The sequence below is a fragment of the Branchiostoma belcheri genome, unplaced genomic scaffold (genome assembly GCF_001625305.1).
Source record: "Branchiostoma belcheri isolate BF01 breed outbred unplaced genomic scaffold, Haploidv18h27 scaffold49, whole genome shotgun sequence".
NCBI lineage: Eukaryota > Metazoa > Chordata > Leptocardii > Amphioxiformes > Branchiostomatidae > Branchiostoma > Branchiostoma belcheri.
This window is the reverse complement of record NW_017804120.1, coordinates 833,517-861,464: the sequence shown is the minus strand read 5'-3', so window position 1 is coordinate 861,464 and position 27,948 is coordinate 833,517. Positions and strand designations below refer to the sequence as shown.

At 39.3% G+C, this 27,948-nt stretch overlaps 1 protein-coding gene across 2 annotated transcripts in view; it reads right to left on the bottom strand.

The window, feature by feature from the left end:
- LOC109479486 (solute carrier organic anion transporter family member 5A1-like) overlaps positions 1 to 27,948 on the bottom strand; it is a 40,045-nt gene that overhangs the window by 5,141 nt on the left and 6,956 nt on the right. Inside the window, exons 1-6 of one of the 2 annotated variants that reach the window (XM_019781452.1) lie at positions 26,204 to 26,301; positions 11,623 to 12,520; positions 8,142 to 8,480; positions 3,958 to 4,122; positions 2,160 to 2,361; positions 528 to 690 (exon numbers count right to left, since the gene is read on the bottom strand). In XM_019781452.1, coding sequence (XP_019637011.1) covers positions 528 to 690; positions 2,160 to 2,361; positions 3,958 to 4,122; positions 8,142 to 8,480; positions 11,623 to 12,367 — 1,614 coding nt within the window. In that variant the 5' untranslated portion in view covers positions 12,368 to 12,520; positions 26,204 to 26,301. Of the gene's footprint in view, positions 1 to 527; positions 691 to 2,159; positions 2,362 to 3,957; positions 4,123 to 8,141; positions 8,481 to 11,622; positions 12,521 to 26,203; positions 26,302 to 27,948 lie in introns of those variants that run through there. The other variant, XM_019781451.1, reaches the window with a different exon arrangement.

The window sequence follows — 27,948 nt, the reverse complement described above, 5'->3', positions numbered from 1 at the left end:
AGCACCAAGGACGGGCAAAGTTTAAAAAACCTTTTCTTTAATCCTTAAAATGCAGTAAAAACTAAATGTAAACATGTAGTGCTGCTTTTAGCATGTTATTTCAGCACCAAGGACAGGCATAATTTAAAAAAAATCCTAAATGCAGTCAAAACTACAGTTACAAAATGCAGTATTACTGTCACTGCTATTGTGCACACTACTGGAACTCTTTTCAGCACTAAGGACAGACATAGTTTTGAAATAAGTCTTATCCTTAAAAAAATTATCCTTCTTCCCGTAGGTTTGGAATCTCAGATTTCTTTCCATTATTTATAATAATACAGACTGTAATTCACTTTATGTTCATGGTAGCAAAAGTTCACGGTCTGAGAAAATTGGACATGTTCACGGAACTATATATTCACTGTGCAGGAAAAAGAAAGTCCAGCAACTATTTGTTAACTGTAATGATAAGTTCAAGGTACAGAAGTGACAGTGAAAACATAACTGTGAAAAAATCAGGAATTATATAATGAATTGATACCTACATTGACTTTGGTCCCAGGAATCAGACTTTTTTGTGTACAGCCGGCTTGACAGGGTGAAAAATACGTCAGCTGGTCAGGCTGGTAACAGACAGGAGCGAACCCCTCAAACGTGCAGCCACAGTTCAGGTTACAACTGGAGGTGAGATTCACGTCCACTAAAGAACTGTGAAAACAACAGAAAGAAACAATGTATTGTTATTATTACAGTCTTCATCTGTATCTGTATAGCCGGTATAACTGCCCTTTGACGTAACACACCAGCTTCTGTATCTGTATAGCCGATATAACCGCACTTCGACGTAACACACCAGCTTCACATGCATGTAGCACGGCAGCAGCTGGATACATTACACCGATCGACTTGTTACACCTAACCCTTGAACATCTAACTCAAAACATTGTTTAAATCTATCTAATGATAATACCCCTACTTTTTTTGGTGACAGCGAATTCCACTCTGCGATAGTTCTAGGGAAGAATGAGTTTTTGAACACCTCAATCCTTGGTTGATAACTCTGGTACTTGAAGACATGGCTATTTCTCGTTCTTTTCTGGGCTGGTATTAGGTACTTAGTAGTTGGGACATCCACCAGTTTATTAGTCATCATGCATAGTCTGAACATCTTTCTTCTGTCTTCCAGTGAGGCCCATAGGTTTCTTTTCATTTCCGTTCTGTATCAAAATGCTTGTAATCGCACATTTCACCATGCTTTGGCATTTGTGAGTTTGGTTGGCGTATTTTGGTATTGTTGCAATTCTAGTCAAGTGGTTGCCAAGGGGGCTTTTTGAAAAGTTGTCTTGACTTGTTGTTTTTAGAGTGAATACATGTTCCCAGTGGTTTTAAAAGTCTTTCAGCAATTCTGGAGTGGCTGTACTCTTGAACTGTTACAAAATAAACAAGGTCAAGGACAGATTTGGGGGAGGGGGGCTTCAAACTTTGGACAAAATATATTGTTAAAGCCCCAAATGCTACAATAGGAGTGATGAAGTCAACACAAAAGGTTGGGTTAATATTCAAACAATGAATTTTGAACTTTTAATCAAACCAATGCATTGATAGATGGACAAACTGTAACAACAAGGAAGAAAATGACATTCCTCAACTGTTGGGGGCAAAATATGAGCATTTTTTAGTTGATTCAGAACTAGTGATGCATACCGGTTCACTGGACTTGAATCCGGACTTGTAAGAATGTTTAGGTTCAAGTCCAAAAAAAAAACTAAAAGTCAAGAACCGAGTCTGGACTTATTACCATAAAACTTAAAGACCATTTCACATACCCCTTTTCTTTCCAAACCACCTAAAACCTTCCATAGATTGCAAAATCTGTGCTGCAAAATGAAGAAAACATTGCCATCGGGCATCGTCAAGTGTCAGTCTCCATGTTATGTGGCCAAAGTTTCACCCAGACAACATTGCAAGGTTGCCAACATGCAATTTTGTACTAAGTATATGCCATGGGTTTAGGTTCAGACTTACAAGTCCGGAACTGAACCTAAACCTAGGTATGCAGCACTATTCAGAACCAGGATCTTTTTTTTTGCAAATCAGAAAAAAAAAGACTGAGGTGAATCCGAGAATCAACAAATTAAATTGGTGTGGCCTCAGGTAAAAAAAAACCTTGTACCTACCTGTCTGAGTAGAAAGGCACAGTGATGCCGGGAATGCTGGGATTGCCACATCCCACTGGGAACAGGGTGAGGATGAGGAGCAGGGAGATGAAGTTACAGAGCAGGGTGAGCGCTGCGGCCGCCTTGGGCTGGATGTTAAACCTCTTCATGAGGAACCCGCCTCCGAAGATCCCGATAAACGCCGCAGGAACAGCCACAACACCTGGAAACAGAAAAAATTGTTAAATCTGTCACAATGTTCTCACCAGGATTTTTTCACAGCATAGGGGTCAGGTACAGAAGGGCAACTTTTGTGGCGCAAGTCGCGTATTGAGCCTAAAAATTTTGAAACTCATATCCCCCTGAGACACTATTTCTCACTTATTGGGGGACAGATTTTGTAAAGTTAAGGTTTTCCCTTTACTATGGCTTCAATCTAAAGTTATATTTTCATTTTTTTGCAAGATTTATAAAGGTTCCCCCCCAAAAAACACCCTTATATGCTGCTTAAAAGACAGCATAGGGGTCCAAATCACAGCATAGGGGGTCCAAATCACAGCATAGGGGGTCCAAATCACAGCATAGGGGGTCCAAATCACAGCATAGGGGGTCCAAATCACAGCATAGGGGGTCCAAATCACAGCATAGGGGGTCCAAATCACAGCATAGGGGGTCCAAATCACAGCATAGGGGGTCCAAATCACAGCATAGGGGGTCCAAATCACAGCATAGGGGGCCCAAATGATGATGCTCAAAAGGCCTGGTGTGAACACTTATCTATACTCTAAATTCATTTCAGGGATTGGTGCCTGAACTACTTTTGACTACAGGGGTCGCTTTTACATTGTATCATGTTATGCAATCATAACTTCATTATATAGATACATGTAATACTAAACCTCTTTGTACTATGTAACTCTTTTCATGTAAGAAACTTTTAAAATAGACTTTGCGTGTAGCTTAGGTAGACCCATAGCCTTTTTTGAGGCAATGCCCATCACTCTCTTTTTACCGCCTTTCACCAACTGAAGTCAGGTACCTACATGTATTTTACACCTGGGTGGAGTGAGGAAAGTACCTTTCCCAAGGCACAAGATTGCTTAAAAGGTGACATGACGGGATTCGAACCACGGACCTCCGGGTTCTGGGCCAAAGTCCCTGCCATTACACCACACAACCCCACAATGCTTTACATACCGGGGTATATCTATCCCCAAATCGGAAGTGAAAAGCATGGAAATCTTATATGTTTATAGTCTTCTCTAACTTGTAATAAAAGATTTACATATTGCATATTGCTTTCCTTTGCATGTACATTAAAAAAAATGATTTAGGTGATACTTATTAAAAAATTGGCAAAGATCAAAATGTACTGCCATGAATTGTATATAAGGCCATGTTGATTTGATTATATGGATGACATCCTCCGGGAGCCCAAAAACTGATGCGCGCGTGCGAATAAAAAAAAGTTTTGCCAAAAAAAAAGTTATTTTCATTATGAAATCTACGTGGTCATGAGGGTTGAGCAAATGGCACAGAATATGGTTTGGCGAATAATCTAGTCTTCAAGTTCATTTCTTTACAATTTCGTCTTTTTTCGTTCGATTTGGCATTCTACGACATTGGTATAGTTTTTATTAATTTTTTTGTAACTTATGGTATATTTTTGCTCATTTTGCAACTGTTTTGTACGATTTACAGTATGGTTGAAAACTTTTTTTTTTTTGGAAACGGCCGAAAATTTATGCGCGCGCGGATGTCATCCATATAATCAAATCAACATGGCCTAAATATTGTCATAAATAAAAGAAAGGCTTACCAGTTAAAATGTTGGCACTGGAGGCCGTTTTCTCGTACTGCAGCTCGATGAACTTGGAGAGGAAGGTGAGAAAGCCGCTGACGATGGAGACCTCCATGGCACAGGCGACAGAGATGGTGACGAAGGTGACGTTAGTGACCAGTCTCCATACTGCACGGGGCAGACCTGGGGGGGAGGGGGGCAGGGACATGAACTTGAATATATATACAGTGACACAGTACTGTGATATATGAGTAACAGTAATTTAATAGTAGTCATAGTGTAGTAGTAGTATTTTAGTTAGTACAGTCAAACCTGCCAAGGAGACCACCTCTTCAAACTTGCAACCTGTCCATGGTGACCAATTTTTCTCGGTCCCAAAAATTTTCCCCATTGACACAAGCATTAAGCAACCTGTTCAAGGTGACCACCTGGGTAATGCAACCATGACCGCTGTGAGTTGGGTCTGCCGAAGGCCCGATACCTCAATCACGTCATTTTGGATCGTGTTGATTATTGATGACAACTATCAAATGAGAAATCATGGAGAAACCAGCCAGTTTTCCTCGACTGCTGGACAATATTTTTGCTGGTTTTTTGTTTGACGTAAATTGTTCCATGTGTCACCCTCCGAACATGCATATGCATTCACCACAGAAGTGAAGATGCTTACAGCATTTGTCATTACAACATCTCGACGGAAACCATTTATGTCTCAGTCATGTTGTGAGGCGACCCTCTTCAAGGAGACCACCTGTCCAATGTGGCCACTTTTCTTTGGTCCCCTGGATGGCCGCCTTAGGCAGGTTTGACTTTAGTAGTCAGGTAATTGGAACAAATCAGCCTTGCAGCAAAAACTGAATTGCGCCAATATTTACCATCAAATTTAAATGAATCTTTGTCAAAATTGTCATCTTTCAGCTACTATTTACCTATCTTTTAAATTAGTGTAAAATAAATGGTTCCACTAGTGTTTTATAGGTACAGGTACAGGTACCACAAATGTTCTAGGCCTAGATCTGGACCTGTACCTAAACAATTTTTACTGCTTAGCGGCCTAAACTACATAACAGCCACCTAATATATATAGCAGCACATGCAGTCCAAACTACTGCATTCCTACTTTTTGTTCAAGCCCTACATTGTATACAAACCAGCAAACCAACCATATCACAGCACTTTCTTCCATTTCAAATGTCACATTCCAGGCCTATTTTCAGACACCTAACCATCATTTGAACTACTGTATTTTTTCACTGATATGTTCACTGTTTTCTCTGTCCCTTCTGTACCGTGAACTTATCATTACAGTTAACAAATAATTCCTGGACTTTCTTTTTCCTGCACCTGTTGCCACAGTGAACATATATAGTTCCGTGAACATGTCCATTTTTTCTCCGACCGTGAACTTTTGCTACCGTGAACATAAAGTGAATAACAGTATAATTGTTATTGTAAAGAGAGACCTTTTCTGTTTTGTTTCAGTGGATGGATTTGAAATGTAGAATTCACAACTACTGTTCCATGCAAATTCCAGGTACTTTGGTTTTCTTCGGAACTTAGCATTCTACTGACCATCTGTATTCAGTATAGCCGGTATAACCGCCCTTCGGCGTAACACACCAGCTTCGCAGGCACGCGGTGCGGCGGCAGCTAGCTATATCACACCGAACAACTTGTTACACTCAATCTTTGCACATTTCAGGAGTTGTTTAAATCTTTCTAGTGATGATGCCCCAACTGTGCTTGGTGGCAACGAGTTCCAGTCTACGATAGTTCTGGGGAAATACGAGTTTTTCGGAACACCTCAATTCTTGGTACTTGATAACACTGATATTTGAAGGCATGACTGTTTCTTGTTCTTTTCTGGGCTGGTATCAGATACTTTTAAAAGTGGTTGGTACATCCACCAGTTTATTAGTCATTTTGTACATCATGCACAGTCTGGACATTCTACATCTGTCTTCCAGCGACCCCCACTGTAGGTTTCTTTTAATTTCCGTTACACTAGCAGATACAACACCATGATACAAGTACATGTAGCTACTGTTGATACAAAAAGGCATTTGACAATGTTTGCCATGTCCTGTATATTTAGTAAGTCAAATTTGACATTTCAATTTCTCTACTTGATAGAGTGGAAGAGTACTGTTTATACTGTGTTTTAATAAATCCCACGTTTTGATTAAAAAGATTTATCAAACTAAGGCCACACCAATTTCATTTCTTGGTTAACGGATTCGCCCGCTTCATTTTTTTCCGATTTATAAAAAAAAAAATTCAACTGCAAAATGCTCATATTTTGCCCTGAACAGTTGAAAACAGTCCTTTTCTTCCTAGTTGTTACAGTTATTCCTTCTTTCAATGGAATGGTATCATTAAAAGTTCAAAATTCATGGTGTGTTGACTTTATGGCTCCTATCGTACCATTTTGGGCCATAATATTAATAGGATGCCTAGGCCTGTTTTTATTTACTTATTTTTTTACACCCACCCGCTCCATTATTTTTCTAGAAAAATCTGTTAACCAAGAAATTACATTGGTGTTGCCTAAGAGAGATTTTAATAACTGATAGCCAAAAACACATTGCTGAAATTCTAATCATTACTATGAATGAAAGATTTATAAAATTATTATGAAGGGAGAGGGAAATATTCAATCACTGCATCAAACAGCTATATAAAGGGAGTCATAGTAGTAAGAAAATAAGTAGTATAGGAGGTGCTCTCAGAACACTGTACCTTTGGAGGCTGACAGCTAAAAGGAGCACCATGAAGAACAGAGAAAGCTGAAGTCTGTAGATTAAAGAAAATTATTGGTCACAGAGAGGAGGTAAAAATCAACAAGAGTTAAAAAGGCAGAGATATCTAAGTAGCATAGATAGAGTTCTTTCTTGTAGAATTTCAAAGATTTTTCAGCTACTTTTTAAAACCTGTTCTGGAAAAATGGGGGATACATTATGATTTTATTTTTTTGTTTTTTTATATTCTTAATTTCTTTTAATATCACTAGTGCTTTTAATATAAGGCCACGCCAATTTTATTTGTTGCTTCTCAGATCGCCCTGTCCATTTTGTTCTGATTTGCACAAAAAAGAATTTGGTTCTAAATTAACTGCAAAATGCTCATTAAAAGACATATTTTAGCCCCAACGGTTGAAGAAAGTCCAATGTTCAATGTAAAAATGCAATTTTGTTTCATGAAAAGTTCAAAATCAATTGTTTTAATTATAAACCAGCCTGGTATGTTCACTTTATGGCTCATATTGTAACATTTCCGGCTATCATGGGGTGCCTTGGCCTGTTTTTTTTAATTTTTATTTCGCCCTGTCGCTTCATATTTTTTCTGAAAAAATCTGAGAAACAACAAATTAAATTGGTATGGCCTACTTAGTGCAAAGCCACATGTTTGAATAAGAAAGTTAATATGCTTTTAATATTTGTCAAAATTACTTTGCAGAACTAGTTATCCTCAAGAAGTGTTTTCCTGTGTTTAATTAACGTTTTACTCAAATCAAACTTGTCAAATTTAACAAAATATGACATGATTCAGTAGGCATGGAAAATGGCATTTTCTACCGTAAAGGAGAAATGGCATAATTTTTTTCATTTTTCGGGTACAAACTTTAAAAGCGATTTGAAGCAGCCATACTTCTAAGCAGCCATGCATCTTTGCACAGATAAGAGTTTACATTAAATTATGAAGCTCAGACTTTTTTTCACAATCATAATAACTTTAACATGTATTTTGCTTGTTGCAAATCCTAGCAGCTCATGCATAAAACAGCAGGAACTGCATTCTAGCATGCTGAGGCCTTTTCATTTTATCCTATTCCTATACAATATAAAGCAATAAAATTTTATATCCTGTCAAAAAACAATCTAAAAAATAGACAGTATCTCATCTTTTTCATCTTCAACGACAGTAAGAGCATAATGCTTTGAATTGCTTTGAATTTATGCATAATGATGGTTTAAGGACCTTTTTGGTTTTACGAACAGAAGATGAACATACTGCTTTTATGTACAGTACAAGGGCGGAAAATCTATTGCTTATTTCGGAAGGTTCAAATCTACAATGTAATAGCCGAAAGTTCTGTCAAGGAAACTGACTCCTTTTTTTCCCCTTTTCCGAAAAAAATAGCTTCTTTTGTAAGCGCTAAGTACGTACTAGTAATTTTGCAACTTCATTTTTCTCATACTTACTTCGAAGCTGCTCTTCCAGCTGTTCCATCTTTTCCCTTTTCGACAACTCCAGGCCGCTTTCGCTGATCGCTGTCGACTCCAACACCTCGTTACCCTGTTCCGCCGTCTCTGGTTTGGCCAGGGACCGCGGGAACACGAAGATGGGGAGAGCGAGCACCAGGATACAACTGCCGCAGAGAAGGAACCCTCCCCACCAACAGCCCACCCATCGAGGGTCGCTGGGGGAGATCTGGAGTAGGTCCATGTTGACTGTCGTGTTGTCCACGTAGATGTTTAGGAAAACGGAGCCCAGGAGAAATCCGAGCGCGGGGGCGAGCGCACCGGTGGCGTATAGCATTCCTGTGGGGAAAAATGTTTAATGTATAATTAAGTGAAACAGTCAAACTTGCGGCGAACTGGTGCAATGGCCAAGTGGGTAGAGTGCTCGCCTTTCATTCGATTTTGGTAGGTTGTGAGTTCGATCCCTGGCCAAGTCATACCAAAGACTTTAAAAGTAGTACATACTGCTCTCTCTCCTTAGCACTCATGCGACACTAGGCACCACATGGTGAGGGAAGGACTTCTGGCCATAACGACTGCTTTTTCTCTGTCCCAATTTTCCCCATTGACGTAAGCATTGAGGGACTTGCGACCACTTGTCCAACACACACGGTCCAATCTCTGCCTAACATGCCATTTTTAGGGTTACTTTATGTAGTAAAGGTCTTAGTACATGTAATCATAATCAGTACATTTGTATACATAGGTTTTAGTATTTGTGGGAAAAAGGTTTGTCTAATAAAGTTTCACTGATAAATTGAGCTATGTGTAGTACATGAAAATAGGAGTATCAACCTTCTACATGCACCTGCTGCCTATCCTCTAAACCAATATTATTATACAAACTAGAGTTCCCCGATCTCATACCTTCGCCAAATGATGTTAATCTTTATGACTGACAAATTATAGATTAGATTATTCCCCCCTGATTGAAGAAATAGGAACCTAATTTTCATGAATTATATCATTTTATCATAATCTCAACCAAAAGACAGTCTTATATTAACAAACAATGCATTCTAGCATTTCCTATGCAAATGAGGTCCTGATTTAAATAAATTATGTTTAATGATGTTCACCTCAATTTAACTTTCAAATACCACAAGTGTGAAATTCCAGGCAGTTATCATTACATAATTATAAAATTTTCTAATTAATTATGCAAATTAAGTCATTATTAACATAATCAATATCTTCCTGTGTTTCTTTCGTTGTCAATTACCAATGTCACAAGCTTCAATTGTCCTATCATGGAATGCAGATGATTTATAGAATTTCCCCATAAATTATGCAAATTACATCCATATTTGCATAATTGTCACATAATTATATTAAGCATCACGTAAGCTACCTACATACCAAAAATCACGACGATCCGTCAACTGGTTCTTGAGTTATCCCCTTTTGAATATTTTCAAGAATATATCCCTGCAGTTCCAGAGCAAGCCGGTAGGGGGCCTAAACTCACGTCACTTCTTCCCCAGCACAAGAGCTACCTACCATCCAAATTTCATCACCCTAGCATGTCTAGATCATGAGATATCAAAACCGGAAGTTCAGCTGCAGTACCATAACAAGCCGCTAGGGGGTCCAAAATCTAATCATTTTGAGGTCTCATCAAGACCTACCCATCTACCAAGTATCAAGACAATCCATCAAGGCCTTCTCAAGTTATCGTGTTGACAGACACACACACACACACATACACGAACGCCCCTGAAAACATAACCTTCTTGTGTAGGGGGTAGGAAGTGGTGACACATCTGGTGTCGATTATGTAACTCCCGGATAAGACCAATAAAGGACAGGGACCCAGTGTCCCTGGGATCAGTCTGGCCCAAGCCGTGGTCTAGTGTGGTCATTTCTAGCAGCATCCAGCATATATAACACTGGTGGCAGCGGACAGCGCTTTCGAGCGCTCAACCCACGCCATACCGACAATGCCGCCCGACTAGCATCCCTGACCTCGGCTAAGCAGCGATCGACCGCCGCCATCGTTACCATGCTGCCCAAACCGCCAGCCCGCTACCCGGCCACACCGACTCGACCCCTGACAGCCGCCATGCCGCCCGACACACCAGACCGCCGCTCCGTATCCGGCCAAACCGACTAAGAATCCGTCGACGCTACCCCTACGTGCCACGACCTCTTTTCTACCCAGCCTTGCTCCCGTGCACCAGGGCCTGCCCGTGAACCTGCCATTTGTCTCAGCCATGCAACCCTGCCCAAGACCGTGGCCATGCCGTCACCTTCCGGCCCCGAGGCCAGCCTGTGCCACGTCGCCGCGTCCCGACCGCTGACCGCCCGCGGAACCCAGCCCGCTGACTCCAGGCAGCCCTCGTGTCGCAGACGACCGACCCCATCATGAGTAGGAACTGACTTTCTAACATAACGTGACCTACTTGATCTTTGCTGCGAACTCTGAGTACTGTGTCTCTACCCACAGAACTTTCTAAGACCTATGAACTCTTGTGGTGTTGACTTGTTGCACAATATGTGATGTTTTCTATGTTTGCCCTTGCTCGATCGTACGCCTACGGGAAGCGACCAAGCCGTCTTGAACCTGTGTACTTTTGTGTTACTTGCAAATGATGCTTGCCTAGTAGAAATGCTTGCCTACGGGACGACCCTGCTAGGAAGATCATGTATTAGCCTTTGTATTTTTGTGTTTCTTGCGAATGATGCTTGTCTAGTAGAACCGCTAGCCTACGGGACGACTCTGCTAGGAAGATCATGTATTTTGCGTTCCCGGCCACACTGTAGCTGTGTGACGGTCCGGAAGTCCCCGTACTGCCCCACGCTTGGGAGTACTCGAGGAAATGCGAACTTTGCCGCTGTGCAAGTTCAAAGGTGCTGTTTTGTATGTGAATTGTTACTGTTATGCCTGTTGTTCGTTCATTATTGTGCTCCAAATGTACTGTATAGCAGCGGTCCGTCTTACCCTTACCATCAAATTCCAAAGACCATGTGCACATCTGCTTTTTGTCAGCCAAGTTAATTAATAGCATCCTGTTACTTTATGGACCCAATTTCAAACCCATTATCATTGTTGTTTTTCCGGTGGCCATTATTATTACAGCGGTAACACTTTTAGTTATAGATTAGCGTTTAGCCACTGTAGCATTTGTTTGATGTAGTTTGCTGTTAGTTGTTTTTGTTTTTCTGCCCCTCAGCATGGTGTCGAGGACGACACCTTTTGTGAAGGGGGGCCAGTGTAGGGGGTAGGAAGTGGTGACACATCTGGTGTCGATTATGTAACTCCCGGATAAGACCAATAAAGGACAGGGACCCAGTGTCCCTGGGATCAGTCTGGCCCAAGCCGTGGTCTAGTGTGGTCATTTCTAGCAGCATCCAGCATATATAACACTTGGCGAAGGTAATTACACCAATTGGCAACCTTAGCTGGCTGAAGGTTAACTTTAAATGATCACCACTGTCTTACCAATGTACAGCGAGGAGTTTTCCCTGGACACGTGATCGTCGATGTAACTCGTGCCCAGCGTGAGGACCGGCGTTGCGCCCATCCCAATCAGGATTTCCGCGAAGATCAGGATGATGTAGAGCGAGTTCTCCATCTTGTCGCGACAAACCTCCCCGTCCTCCGCCGGTTCCGCCGATGTGTGATTATCCGCCCACTTCCCGTTATTGCACAAGTTTCCGTCCGAGTAGTTATGCGTGAGCGTGACGCGGTACTGTGTGGACATGAAGTGCGGCAGCGCGCAGATGAACGAGCCGATCGCTGTCACGATGCTCCCCCACGCAATGATCTTCGGTCGGTGCGACTTCCCGCCAAAGTAGCTGACGAACGACACGGCGATGAGGCTCCCGATCTCGTACCCGCTCACGATCAGGCCGGCTGACGTGCTCTGGAGTTCGAATCTCTTTTCTATCGTGGTCACGACGCTGTTTATGTACCCGGAGACCAGAATTCCCTGAGCGAGGATGAGCAAGCAGAGGAACAGTATAAACGACTTGATTGTCGGTTCGTGCGGTAGACCCAGCCGCCATCTCGACCGTTTCTGCGATGTCGGCGCAAGCGGTAGCGTTGACGCGGCCTCCTCAAATGTCGTGTTATTGCTGAGCGACCCCTGCGCCGGCAGTTGTAGCCCTTGTTCGTCGTAACTCACCAACGATATGTCTACCTTCTCCGGCGACGACATGGCGTTGAGGTTGTTGGATCGATTCATGCTGATGGTTGCTATGACGACCTGTTGCTATGGAGACAGTTGCTATGGTGACGGTTGTTATGGTGACAGTTGCTAAGGCACCAATTTCCTATGGGAAGAGTTTCCTGAGGTTGGTATGTTGGATCTGCATGGTAAAGGCACTAGGACCATCACCTGCAAGTAGAAAAAAATAAAATAAAACGTCAAAACTACATGTAGTTTACGATTTAAAAAAAAGAACAATAGATTTTGTAGCTGATGCAATAAACTGGTGATCGCTTTGCATTTGCAGTGGGAGATTGTGGGTTCAAAGTAAAGGTTTTAAAAATGGAATATACTCGGAGCTTATACTACCACGTTGACAGAGCGTACTGCACCTGCACGAAACCCACAATACAATGTATATCATACTTTGACAGAACGTCTCATATAAGGTCGCATTCACGCATATAAGGTAATAACATCCCATCTGTAGTTTTCAAATGTTGTGTCAAAAAAGATATCCTCTGCAACAGGCAAAATTCTGATGCAACGTTGACCAAACATCCAACGAAAACTGTGAAAAATCAGGGTTTCGTGCAGGCAAGTATTTATGGAAAGTTGTGGCAGTTGAACACATACGACTACTCTCACCTCTCGAATAAAAGTACCCCCTGGAATAGAAGTACCCCCCGGACAAATCTTCAAAATCTAATAAAAGTACCCCCTGGAATAAAAGTACCCCCCGGAAAATTTAAAAATTGACATGTAAGCAACGTCTATGCTCCAAAAATGTGTTCTCATGGTGTATATAATTATATATGTGTGCGTCTGTATGACCTTGTCACTTGCAATTATTGACAGGTCCTGAATAAACATACCCCCTTGAATACGATTCCCCAACAAATCTTCAAAACTTTATGAATATCAGGAATCTCCCCAGAAATTCAGAACAGGGTGGAGGAGGGTGCGAAGCGCGTTGCGGGGGGTGGTCTGGAGCTATTGCATTTTGTCTTTTCCAAACACAAATGGAGGTCATTTCCTGCAACTTCAGTTCTACATTTTCTGTACAATTGCAGATGTATAAGGCAGGAGAAAGGTTCAAGATCTGTACTTAATTATCCTCTTCATGTTCAAAAAAAAGTTCTATTTAGTATTAGCACCCTTAATTTTGAAAAAATTGGGCATAGGTTCCCCGGATGACCCCTAACCGGGGGCCAACGGTGCTTCCACAAGTTCAACAAGTGAAAAATACATGATACAAAATGTACATGTATTAAATACCTCGAACTTGGAGCAAGTTATTCCAAAGATGTTACTGAAATTAATATATTAAAAACTAAACCAAATCCTATTTCTCAAACAAATCACATATTGACACAGCTGAACAAACAAAAATGTGACCATGTCTATAAACTCCACTCAAAAACAATTTTTGAGAGACACTCGGGTCGCGGTGCTAAGCGTGATAATCTCTAATATCTCATCTGATTCTCCCAATATGTAAAGGGTCTTTACAATGACAGCATCCAACCGCACATACATAGAAACAACAATATTACAGAAGAAACCAATAAATTTGGAAAATTTCTCAGTAATGTTTGAAAATTATCCTTATTAAAATATAAGTGAATTTTTTTCAGTTGTAGCTGAAAAAATATTTTTCATGCGTTTAAAGTATCGTTTTAGCACTGTAATATGTACTTAGTACATGGCTTATACATTTGGATGCTATCTTGACCTTTGACCACTGTTAGTGTAAAAGCAGGTCGGCCATGTTGGCCCCTGTTGTCTTTCTCGCCGTTAATTTTCGAGCCGTTTTTTCGTGCAAATTTCAACCATTTTAAACATTTTACGGCCTCAAAAACTCATACAGCGAGGAAAACAAGTTGTAGTTGTTATTTTCATGCGTAACATTTCTTCTGGGGATGGTTTATTTTTCATAGACGAGCTGCCGAAAACTAGCGTCATGCCGCAACCATGGGGTCGGCGCGGCGTCCGGCGGGAGTTTTATTTTGTATCGGTGAGCTTTCACGATGTAAACAAAGATAGTCGGAGTTGTTTACATGAAAATTTTGTTGTGAAACGCCAGCGGGGTGTCAGATTTTCTACCAATGACAACGTTTTCTTTGTGGCGTCATGGCGAGATCGACAATTCATGTGCCGACAATGGAATGAATTTTCCGGGAACTTTTCCGATTTTGAAAAAAGAAATAAACGTACCGTCTAAAATAAGAATGTACCGGGTGGATTTTCAGGCGAAAAAAAATAAACGTCCCGGTACGTTTAATAGAGAGTCGAGAGTACACTACCAGTGGTCTAGCCTTCTAGTAGTTGTACTGTAGGGCTTGTACAGCTGCAAAACTAACAAATGTAGGAAGGATTTGTAACTGTCAAATAACAATGTAGCTTTTGTACCTGCCGAGCAGACACAACGTCATAGAAAGTTAAACATTAGGATCAGCAAGAAGTCAACTTTCCTGTACCAAAACTATTGTGGCATACTAGTAATGGAATGGCCAAGGATATAGAATCCATAGGTCCTGGGTACAAATTCACCCATCAGGGCTCGAAATTCATTTTTGGGAATAGATGCACTGTTGCACCCAACATAAAAAAATTAGGTGCACCATATAAAACAAAAGCTAATTGCAGGTATTATGTCCGCTCCTCTTCTGAGCTTGAATCTAAAATGAGAGCTAAGTTCAAAATCTTATTAATAAACATTACTACTAACAACAAAGATTTTATTATTTTTCTGATACTCAGAGAACAAGAATATCCAGTATACTATAAATTATACACTTCTAGTGTTAAAAATCCCAACAAAAATATTTGGGTGCACCAGTGCATCCACAGAAAAAAATTGGGTGCACAGCTCCAATTTTGGGTGCACTTGCTCCCAGTATTTCAAGCCCTCAGCAGCCTATGGTACATGCCCCAGTATTGTGCAATTTGTTGCCGAATGCAAGTTTGGCAGCCAATTAAGCTTGGCTGTATCTTCAGAATAAATAAAACTAGTACTAAGGCCTAGGAAAAAAATCTTGTGTTTCAATTTTCAGTCGGTAGGGATTATTTTTCTTTAAATTCTTTCTTTTTTTTGCAATTTCTTGTGATCCAACTTATACGAAACACTCAGGTGTTAGATCATAAATGGAGCTATGGAAAAGATTGATCAGCTACAAAAATTCATGTCCCTTGCAGGGGTCCACACACAAAAAAAGGCTAGGGTCAGCAGGTTTTCTTGGGTTGGTCACGATCGAAACAGGAAACTCAATTTTTTTTCTAGGCCTACAAAACCACCTGTTTGAGTAGGCAAACAAAAAAAAGGAAGCTGTTATGCATTTCCTGCCTTTTACCGCCTAATCTCCAAATGGCATGCTAAAAGTAACTGCATTATATTTAACGTGTCCAATACTAGTACTGCCAATAGAGTCAGGAGTCTTTCAACAGGAGTCCACACCTGTTTTTTTCCATGGGTTAAACCAGACGTTAACATTTAGCTAGAGGAGCTACATGTAGGAGACAAAAAAATGTGTCTCAGTGACTATCAATATTCACATGCTGAAAATGTCCCCGTTGTTGCGGCCTAGTCTTTTGAGATCTAAACCAACATCTACTAGCCAGCGTTTCTGTTAGGCCATACCAATTTAATTTCTTGGTTAACGGATTCGCCCGCTTCATTTTTTCCGATTTACAAAAAAAATAAATAAATTCAGAATCAACTGCAAAATGCTCATATTTTGCCCCGAACAGTTGAAAACAGTCCTTTTCTTCCTAGTTGTTACAGATCATGGAGCTAGAAAAGGTTGATTCAGCTCAAAAAATTTGTCAAAAAAATTCAGGCTGACTACAACACCCAAACAACACATTAAGATGTTTTGGGCCATGTATTCTAACCACCTGTTCCTCTTATGAAAGAAACTAGGCAAAGAAACCACCAGACATCAAACAGTTTAAACAATTAAACTCACAGGTTTGATCCCAAGAATTTCCCACAGTTATTTTCTACACTTAAATCCACCAGGTGTTGCTGAGTTGAGTCCTTGTTGACACTAGCTGGGTGTGGTGAAGGTTTCAGTAGTAATTTGTATACATAAAGACTTTACTGTGCGATATTAAAATACCATGCCTACCTTGACGTAAAATAGTCAAACAATACTTGCACTGGCAAATTTGAACATGAATTCTACTTAGTCTAGTAGCAAAAGAATTGCATGGGAAATACAAAAATCTGGTATCATACATTTTGTGTTCAGGCCTAGGAAAAAAAATGTTGTGTTTCCTGTTTCAGTCCTGAAAAAATTAGGGTCGGTAGGCAGGGATAATCTTTTTTTCTTTCTTTTTTTTTAGACTTCGGCGATCTCTATATAGTGATCCAACTATGGGGGAAAATTGAGACTGAGAAAAAGCGGCCGGTTTATATTATAATTATATCATAGAGGTGCTCGCTTGTGCAGATTTGACTGTATATATACATGTATATTTTTGGTCATATTTACATATTATTAGTTTGGGGTCAGCGGCCTTTTGACCTAAATGTGCCCTGACAGATGAAAGCTTTAAATCAAAAATGAATAATTAATCAAATCAAGACAGTACTAACTTTGAAAAGAAGATTTAATACATAAAAGGGCACTGTCAGTATTAACCATACTTAAAAAAAAGACAAGAAGCAAATTCTTGTAAAATTTAAAACCTAAATCTGGTAATGAAGAAGCAAGAATATGCCAGAATTTTTCCTGTAATATTAGAAAAAACAAAAAGTCAAACTTCAATTTCTAGCAAATGTTTTTGTGTGAGAATTTTTCCAAAACACTTTCTTCACTTAAGAGAAAAGCAAGAAAATCGTTAATTCTGTGTGTGAGAATAAGACCTCTTCTTGTTTTTTATTTGTTCATTTTTTTCATGGAAGAAAATACTTCTCCATGTAAGAGACTACACTGGTTTAAGAAAAACAAGAAAAAAATGTTTGGTAGTGTATCATGCACCGGTGCAATAGCTCAATTGGTAAGAGTGTTCACTTTGTAACCGGGAGGTCGTGAGTTCGAACCCCGGCCAGGTCATACCAAAGACTTTAATTTAAAAATGGCACACACTTTCTTTCTCTGCTTAGCACTTAGCACATATGAGAAAGAGTGTGGGAAGGTCAAACACACAGCACTACCAGCGGACTAGCCCCCTGCTGTAGTGCCTTGCACAACTGTGTGTCGCCCAAGGGTTACGGAAATGGACATGGGCACCAAACCAGGTATGCTCTGCATAGAGCACGAGAGACCTTTCTTTTCTTTTCATGCATCACCTCGGTTGAGGATGACTGTTTTATGTTTTGAATTACTTCTAGTTGACAGCTTAATATTCAATCATGTCAGCACATCAAAATAGACATCAAAATCAATATATGCCATATGTTACCCTTTATGTGCTGACAACATTCATCTATCTTGATATCAAATGCTTAAGTAATGCTTTAACATTACAACAACAATGAGGTGCAAGTTGCAGTACAGTATTTCTTTGGGACAAATTACATGTGTAGTCCAGAGGTTAGTAACTCTGGACCAAGAGGTTGCGAGTTCGAATCCCGGCTATTGTTGCTTACCATATGCACTGCAAAGGGTCGCAGTCCTTAGGACTGGACATTATTTAGCCATGGTCCACTGTTCACTGCACTTGTCTAAGCTAATGTTAAAATGAGCTAGTGAAATTTCTCTTGCTAGTATAATGAACCTGTAAATACTGTATAAAAACAGTATAAAGCATCTGCCTTCATTTAAAAAAAAACAGTCTTCACTGCGCAAAGATCTCTTTAACTATCTCTATAATAATTTTACTACATTCTATATACTTACCAGTATAGCCATACCTTCTAGCACTGCTATATATGTTGTCCATTTCTGTAGGTGTGTCTTTACAGGCAAAGTATTTTGTATCTCGAACATTCTATACGCTAAACTTTAAGCCTTCTAAAGAACTAGTCCAACCAGTCTCCTGTAGTATAGGTCACAGGAGATTACACTACTTTAGGACTTATCATAGTTAACTACAGTTTTACTTGTGGTGCAGCATAAGCAGCTTACACAGTGGGGAATTTTCAGGTAATACCTGGAAAATCACATAGTAGAAACATTTTTCTCAACACAAAATGCAACTATTCTTTTTTAGAAAGAGAGAGAGTTACAGACAGAATTTCTGCCTGTAAATGAAAACCTTAGTATGATACAAAATACTATATTGATATACAACACTGATCATAATCAAATATAATATAGTATATAATATAGAATACAATAGTATATTCAGTAATTGAGATATATACCACCAACCTGTAATTTCAAGAGAATTTGAAAAATTATAGAAAAAATAATTATTAACAGTACCATGCAATTTCTACACACCCAGTATTAAGTAGTAAATTACATATTGCATAAAAACAGAAATAATCATTTATGTATTTCAAACTTAACAATTTCTATCTACACCCCCAAAAAATGTAGTATAAGCCTCGAGGTTACCATGTATTTTTCTGTGACCCTGAAATTGCTAAATGCCACCATAATTACCACACCTTAACTACAGTGTTTAAACCAACAACAAAGATGTAAAAATTGAATTCCGTGCAACAAAACGAACTTTACCTGCCATAAAATCTAACTAGTGACAAGAATTCATGCTTACCTTTACAACTGTACCTTAATATTGATAGTCACTAGTACCGGTAACACACCTATAGCATGTACTGACAGGTTAAGTATAATAGAAGGTATGTCCTTGCGTTTTTTCAACCTGGATGATACCATTTAGTAGTGGGGGATGTTTTGCCTTGATTTTAAAAATCTTACAACGCATACGTATGTAGCTATATTTTGATAAAAATATTAGCACTTTTTAAAATCGCGTTCTGTAGTAAAAGGTAAATTTTTATACGTAACGAAGAAAAGGTAAAATTGATGTAAAGTTAAAAACACCCCCACACAGTAAATGGTTTCTTCCCATCTATCTACAATGACCCCTAGTGCAGGTTGACATGTGATAAAATATTAACGTGGCCCTGAACTGTGTCAAACAAAACGTTTCCCCAAAACACGGATCAACTCATTACGTTTCCATGACAACGGCGAGACGCCTGCGTCACGGCTAACCTATTCCGTGAGGCCGCGTACGACTCTCGAAATATTGTTCATGTCATTTTTTCCAAGAATTTTAGACCGTTATTTACCAACGGATTCTCCAAACAAAATGAAAAAAAGCAATCATTATTGTTTTTGCTCAGTTTCTTCCTCTTCTTCTCCAAACCAAAAAGGTTAATGACCTGAACCAGACTGTCTGTTTCCATGGTAACTTGTGTTGGGTTACAACATGTTGCAGTTTTATAGCAGGAGGGATTTAGACTCCTGTCTATGCATTAGCTTTGCCAATGTTACTATAATGTTAACAATAACTTTTGTTGCTAGTTTGTGCATGTAAAGTTTAGTAAATTGTTACTATTATTATAGTTTGCCTATGCCTACAAGTTTCCATGCGATATTTCGTATCTACATAAAAGGGGTGAAGTCTGCCATCTCTGATTTTCCTGACGGCACATACATGTGTAGTAAATTACCAATAAGAGTAATAAATCATATCATATATCAAATCAAAGATACATGAATAAATCAATAAATGTCCATTTTTCAGCAAAGAAACGTCAGGGTGCATGCCTTGGCAAAACAGGTACTGAAGCTAAATTGCAAGGTTAAGGCCACACCAATTTAATTTCTTGGTTAACGGATTTTTCTAGAAAAATAATGGAGCGGGCGGGCGAAAAATAAAAAAAAATAAAAACAGGCCTTAAGGCAATGTTATGGCCCAAAATGGTACGATAGGAGCCATGAAGTCAACACACCAGGCTGGTTCAAAATTTAAACAATGAATTTTGAACTTTTAATGATACCATTGCATTGAAAAATGGAATAACTGTAACAACTAGGATGAAAAGGACTGTTTTCAACTTTTCAGGGCAAAATATGAGCATTTTGCAGTTGATTCTGAATTTTTATTTTTATTTGCAAGTCAATAAAAAATGAAGCGGGCGAATCCGTTAACCAAGAAATTAAATTGGTGTGGCCTTAAGTCTATAAATATTCTAACACTACGATTTTTTTACTCTGATGTCTTTGGATGCAGAACTCTTCTTATCAAATATTAAATGATATCACCTTGTTCAAATCACATGGGATATGAGATTGAAAGGGGTCAAATTGGGACAAGTTAGAAATAACCCAAGAGGAAGATAGAAAATTAAGCTAATATCAAGATGTAAAAGTAAAATTAGAACAATTTCATGTTAACCATAATTGCACATATCATAAACAATGACGTCACAATGACAGTTTATGCTATATTTCAGAGTCTGAGTCTATGCAATATACAAGATTACAGTTACATAAGACATACAACAAATATATTTTCTTCTTTAAGAAAAAAATTCCTACACACCGCCCCCAGTTCTGAAAGGTGGAATAATCCTAAGCATTGCATTGGGTGGCAGGTGGTGCGTGCCACTTGTCCCAGGGGTAAAAAAAATTACTGTGACCTTGGCAAACAAATACAATAGCATCTTCAATCATCATCAGTTTTTAACTTAACAAAAGCCATTAAAGGTTAATGATTTAAAAAATCCTTGTACTCTGTATATGTTTCAAGTGACTGTGAGGTTGCAAATTTGTATAATATTATGCACATGTACATTTTGCAAATGTATTTATGTTTATCAAAGGAAAGTTTACCAAAGGAAAATATTGTTTTTGCTCAGTTTCTTCCTCTTCTTCTTCTCCAAACAAATATGGTCAATGACCTGAACCAGACATCTGTAACCATGGTTACTAGTGTTGAGTTACATCATGTTGCAATTTTATAGCAGGAGGGACTTAGACCCCTGTCAACTGAACATATATTATGAATATGTTTGAGTAAGAATTAACAGAGCAGACCATACTAGTATGCGAAGGTAAACATTATGCATTTGCTTTGCATATGTTACCTTTCTGGTTAATATACTGGAGTTAGACTGTATATTTTGTCAAAAGTTTTGAAGCCCCCCTCCCCGGCCCCAAATCTGTCCTTGACCTAATCCATTCCATATTGTTCAGTTCAAGAGTACGGCCACTCCAGAATTGCTGAAAGACTTTTAAAACCACTGGGAACATGTATTCACTTTAAAACAACAAGTCAAGACAATGTTTTCAAAAAGCCCCCTTGGCAACCACTTCACAGTGTAGTAGAATTGCAACAAGACCAAAATACCACAACAAAAGTCATGAAGGCCGAAACATGGTAAAATGTGCGGGCACAAAAATTTATAACCAAACGACAACATATGTTAGTATTTAAGTGTACGTAAGCAAAAATACAGACGTTTTAATACGAAAAATGAAGATCAACAAGAAATTTTTACAAAAAGACTGAATTGTTTTGCAACTAAAGGCACTGTGTAGTCAGTGGTAACACTAACTCAAATCTTTTATCTACGTCAAGTACTTGTTTTTGTTTTTTGTTCACCAACTAAACATATTGTACTAACCTTGGAGTGCATGTCATTGTATGTTCCAGAAGAGATACATGGCAAGTCATGGTTCCTACATTCGTAGCCAAAAACCTTGTTTACGCACACGGAACTGTAAAGTCAAAAATGTCGCTCAACTAGTCTGCCAATCATGTACTGTTCATGCGGTTATTGACCTTCAATGTACTGTAAGTCTGATTATTGAGGTGGTTTTGTATTTTGCCTTATTTCTAGCCTTGATCATGAAGTTTTCAGTTGTTCACCAATTTAATTTCTTGGTTAACGGATTTTTCTAGAAAAATAATGGAGCGGGCGGGCAAAAAAAAATAAATAAATAAAAACAGACCTAGGCATTCTATAATTGCCCAAAATGGAACGATAGGAGCCATGAAGTCAACACACCAGGCTGGTTCAAAATTCTGCAAAACCACTGCATTGAAAGATGGAATAACAGTTACTGTAACAATTAGGAAGAAAAGGACTGTTTTCAACTGTTCTGGGCAAAATATGAGCATTTTGCAATTGACTCTGAATTTTCATTTTTATTTGAAAATCAGAAAAAATGAATCGGGCGAATCCGTTAACCAAGAGATTAAATTGGTGTGGCCTTAGGAATAATTATAATAATCATATATGTACAGCATTAGATGTCTAAATCTAATGATGTCCATGTTTTTACCCAATATTATACAATTTTCACTTTTTGAACATTCTAAAATTTTGTATCTGAACAGTAAGTTAGAAGACAGATAATGTAATTCACAATTTTCTGCAGTGCTTTATGTTCACATTTTTCATGGTAACTTATACTGTGAACTCATACCATTATAAAAAAAATAGTTTGCCAACTTTCTTTTTCCTGCACCTGCCGCCACCGCTATGTTTTTTAGTCCTATGTTTGTTAGTTTAGTCACCTCCATTTTTTTCATTGTCAGACCGAAAACTTTGGCGACCGCAAACATAAAGTGAGTTACAGTACACGCATCAGGATATCGAATTACCCCAGTATCCAGGCCAAAATTTCCTGCTCCATTTTCTTCCAAGACTAATCTAATCCATTTCTTTTTCAGGTATATCTTTGACCACGTGAAAGAGCATACTTTCTTCTTTCTACTTGTGTACATAAGAAAATGCATTTCAGCTCTGTTTGGCTGTTTTTTACAGTCCTAAAAAACAGCAGTGTTTTTATAGTGTAAAACGATTGTGTTGACAGTAAGGCCACACCATCTTCATTTTATGGATGACATCCACGCGCGCATTGATTTTCGCCTGTTCTCAAAGAAAAACAAGAAGCCATAGGCGACAATTCTCCGTGAAGTATTATATATTGCAACAAAAAGAAGTAGCCATTGGCGGCAATTCTCTGTGAAGTGTGATAAATCGAACAAAGAAAAATTGTTTAAACGCGCGTCGGCTCAGTCATCTTAAGACGCAACAACCAATCAGAGATGCGAGATGCCTACACGTGACGCGGGAAGGGCGCGCGATGCCCGAAATATTTTTGCGTCAATATTCAGCGCCGTGATTCAAGAGATTAATACCCGGAAACAATTTTTTTCTTGTTTTGAACGCATTAACATGCATTTACGCTAATCTAGTATGATTCAGGGTTACTTTTTTTTTAACCTGCCATGGCCAGATTATCTAAAGATGTGTGTATTGTGTGTACAATCTATAGAAAGAGAAATGTACATCAGGTCCGATCATCCGATTTTCACGTTTCGGTTTTTTGGACTCGGTTCATGAACGTATTTTGGTTTGGCTCCTGGAATGTGCGAAAAAAATGACTCCCGGGACTGTCTACAGGGAACACTCGCACATTCGCGGTGTATCAGGACAGCGCGACTGGTCGTCATTAGCGCAGTAACAGTTGCATAAACGGACGAAACCATTTCAAAGAAATGGGGATGTTTCGAAAATAAGCATTTACTCCAATATCAAAACAGCTACGGTAAAAATAAAAAGACGTGCATCATCCCGGACATAATGCAACACCACATGCGAAATTACACAGAAATGCGACGTACGGAAGAATGCGTTTTGGCTGCGAACATCTTCCAAAAAACTTGGCATCTCTTAACCATGGGCAAAAACATCTGGAACCACTTATAAAAACCACCCCGTATCTGCATGAACTTTTTTGAACCCCACTGCTTTTCCAAACAACGCGTTTTTCTGGACCATTCCAATTCGCCTCGTAATTGTAGGGGTGCGTCTGCGATATTACATTGACCGCGAAAGCAGCAACGGCAAAAATACACATTCGTGCATCAACACGGGCATGCCCGCAGACGGCGTATAAAATTGCGTGCCGATTACACAAAGAGAACCCAGTGTTTTGACTGCGAACATGAAAAATCAGCCGATTACAACACTCCGTCCGGAGGTCCTGACCTCCTTCACGGAGTAAAAAGTCCACCGAGGTTCTGGCCTGGCTCTAGGCCTGGGTAGTCCATGGTAGTTTAACTTAGCGACAATACGGAGCCGGGCACCCAGGCTACCGAAGCTCCACGACTCAAGAACTCAGTACATATGTACAGTGACGATTCATATATTCTGCAAAAAGCCAGCATGTGCCGGCCTGTCGTATACGTCGTTATGTACTGCCCAAAATTCACCAGTTTTGTATTCCTGTGGCTAAGTACCATTTTTATTTTTAGCCGGATTTTTTTTTATTCGCCCGTGCACTAGTTTAGGGGTCTTCAGAGGATGTCATCCATAAAATTATAAGTCGGTGTGGCCTAACCAGTGTTGGTAAACAGTCCGTACCTGGTACAATTATGAACAGATGCCCTGAGGGTTTGGCATGCCAACATTCGTGTGCTCCGAAGCCTTGCGGTCAATAATTACCGTAAATTGTACAACAAAAATAGATGTACCCTACTCAAACAAGGGGGCCCGCATGCCCTTTTCCGTAGAGCGTAATCGGCCGTTTTAATTCTACGTAGAGCGTAGACGGACCGCTCTAATTCAACGTAGAGCGTAATTGCCGCATTTTGTGCAGCGTGTATTCGCTGTTTTAATTCTACGTAATGCGTTGTAGCCACTTGGAATTTATCGTAAAGTGTAATTGAGAGCTCTTACAATTTAGCGTAGAGTGTTGTCGGGACCCCCCCCATGCAGGCCCCCAACCGAGAGTACCATTTGCACTGCCCCCTGTCATATTTTTGTGGTTTTGCAGCCTCAAATTTCATGCCTCAAGTTACTGAGTCACAAATATACTATCCAAATCATGCTAATAATTCTTTTAAATCATAAAAGCCATTATTTATGATGCAAAACTCATACGAGCACAAACTTTCAGCAAAACGACTCCACACTTACGCTGACCGTAAATCTTGTTGGACAAAAGAGCTAACATCCGTGACCACATTTTATTTATGCAAAGTCATGATCCCCTTTTCAAGCCATTACACGCCACGTGTGAACGTGTGTACTGTACAACAAGTTCTAAATAGGTCATAATTACATTCTGTCATTCAATCAACTGAACAAAAGTAGCCTCTACCAGGCTTGAGGAGGCGGCTGGAAAGAGTAGAAATCGGCCAAAATAGAGAGATAAGCATACCAAGGGAGTTTTGCCGTTGAGAGAACAGTTTGTGGGGCGGCGAACTGTTTTCTCAACGGCCAAACTCCCTTGGCATGCTTATCTCTCTATTTGGCCGATTTCTACTCTTTCCAGCCGCCTCCTCAAGCCTGGTAGAGGCTAGAACAAAAGGGCTACGCAAGACCGGACTGTTTTTTCATGGAAACAAGGGAAATGGATTGACGTTCACATTCAAATTAGGTTATGGTTGTAGTTAAAAATGTCACTCATGATCAAACGAGGAAACAAAACAGATTTTTTTCTCTTTTCAGGTCTACATGCCCTTTTTCGTAAGGCGTAATCAGGCCTTTTTAGTGTATGTAATCCGTAGGCAGCCTCAAAAAAAACCAAAGCAATTTCGTAATAAAATATAATCCACAAAGTGTAAAGTCGTAATCTGCTCTGTAATCGGTGGCGAAAATTTTGCGTAATTACTACACCCCCCATGCAGGCCCTCTTTTCGATCAAGATTGTGTTTTATAGCTCTATATTTCTAAACACTACAGTGCTTTAAGACTAACAGTTAGACCAAATTGTACTGGTAAAGTTTGATACCACACTGTTACATATGTGTAGTAAGACTTTTCTTCTGAAAAATACTTCCTCAATATCTAATACATGTATACACTTTCATAATCATAATTACCCTTTGAATTCTACTACAAAAAACAAAACAAAAATTAAACTATGCTACCAAAAACAAAACATACTTACAATATATAGTGAAAGTTATTGAAGATATACATACCTTTTAAGATTTGGAAAGTCCTATCCAACCGAATTAGCATCAAGTAAGTTAGTTGCTTGTAAATTTTATAAAACCAGGTAATAAAATCCCAAGTACAGACACAACAAATTTTGCTGACCTGAAATACTTCATAATTATTAACGACATGCGTAGGTCGTCAAGTATGCTGCTTTCCTATTGGCTACTGAGTCCAGACACTGAAAAACAAGGCCTCTTAAACCGGACCTATGATGATAAGAAACGCCGGTATGCCAAATACACCGCACCCAGTCACTCTCACATGACCCACTCCGGTAAGGCAAAGTCCATTAAACTTTGAGTAAACGTCTAAAAGATTTATTTACCTATCACAGGTTACCAGACAGTATCAAAATGGTACAAATGGTTTGGTGGAACAGGTGTTCAATATTGTATGTAAGGCCACACCAATTTAACTTCATTTTTTCTGATGCAATCAAAAAAAAAGATTCTGGTTCTGAATCAACTAAAAAATGCTCATATTTTGTCCCCAACTGCTGAGGGAAGTCCTTTTCTTCCTTAGTCCTTTTCTTACCACTTTTTGGTGTTCCCTTAGGCCACACCAATTTAATTTCTTGGTTAATGGATTCGCCGCTTCATTTTTTTCTGATTAGAAAATAAAAATAAAAATTCAGAATCAACTGCAAAATGCTCATATTTTGCAGTGAACAGTTGAAAACAGTCCTTTTCATACTTCTTGTTAAAGTCATTCCATCTTTCAATGCAATGGTATCATTAAAAGTTCAAAATCCATTGTCAAAATTTTGAACCAGCCTGGTGTGTTGACTTCATGGCTCCTATCGTACCATTTTGGGCCATAATAGGATGCCTAGGCCTGTTTTATTTTATTTTTTTCGCCCGCCCGCTCCATTATTTTTGTAGAAAAATCCGTTAACCAAGAAATTAAATTGGTGTGGCCTTACATAATTTTCTCCATTGTCACAAGCATTTTAGGAATCCTGTTTTTAGCGACCACCTGTTCATATAGATCTGATTTTATCGGCCTTCTGGGTGACTTTCTTGGCCAGTTTTTACTGTATATGATTACAATAATATAAAATTTAAGAATATCAGATTTAAAACGTAGGTAAACCTCCATAGCTGACTTTACTGCCAACATTTAAATGCTGCCAAAGTGCCTTTTTTTAAAATCCTACTGGTTACATGCAAATTCACACGTATATGTAAGTAGGTAGATTCACTGTGTACAAGGTACATTTACTATGTGCACTGAAGAAAGACTAAACAAATACACATAAGGTGGTGTGTTTTACAAGGTGGCAGTTGTATTCAAATTGCACCAATAGAGGCTGACATTTAGAAGTGGGGTAGTAGTTAAAAGGTTACAAAACAAACTAGCTTACTTTAGAATCTACTGTATTGTCAGTGAAGAAAAATGGTTACAATTTAGTTGACACGTACATGCAAATAACAATACTGAGCCCCAATTTTACCTGCACTAACCTGCATATACCCAGTACATGGACCAGTGCAGGTTAGGTGCAGGTAGACATCAGAAATACCTGCACAGCTCCAATTTTACCTGCACTAACCTGCATATACCCAGTACATGGACCAGCACAGGTTAGGTGCAGGTAGACATCAGAAATACCTGCACAGCTCCAATTTTACCTGCACTAACCTGCATATACCCAGTACATGGACCAGTACAGGTAGACATCAGAAATACCTGCACAGCTCCAATTTTACCTGCACTAACCTACATA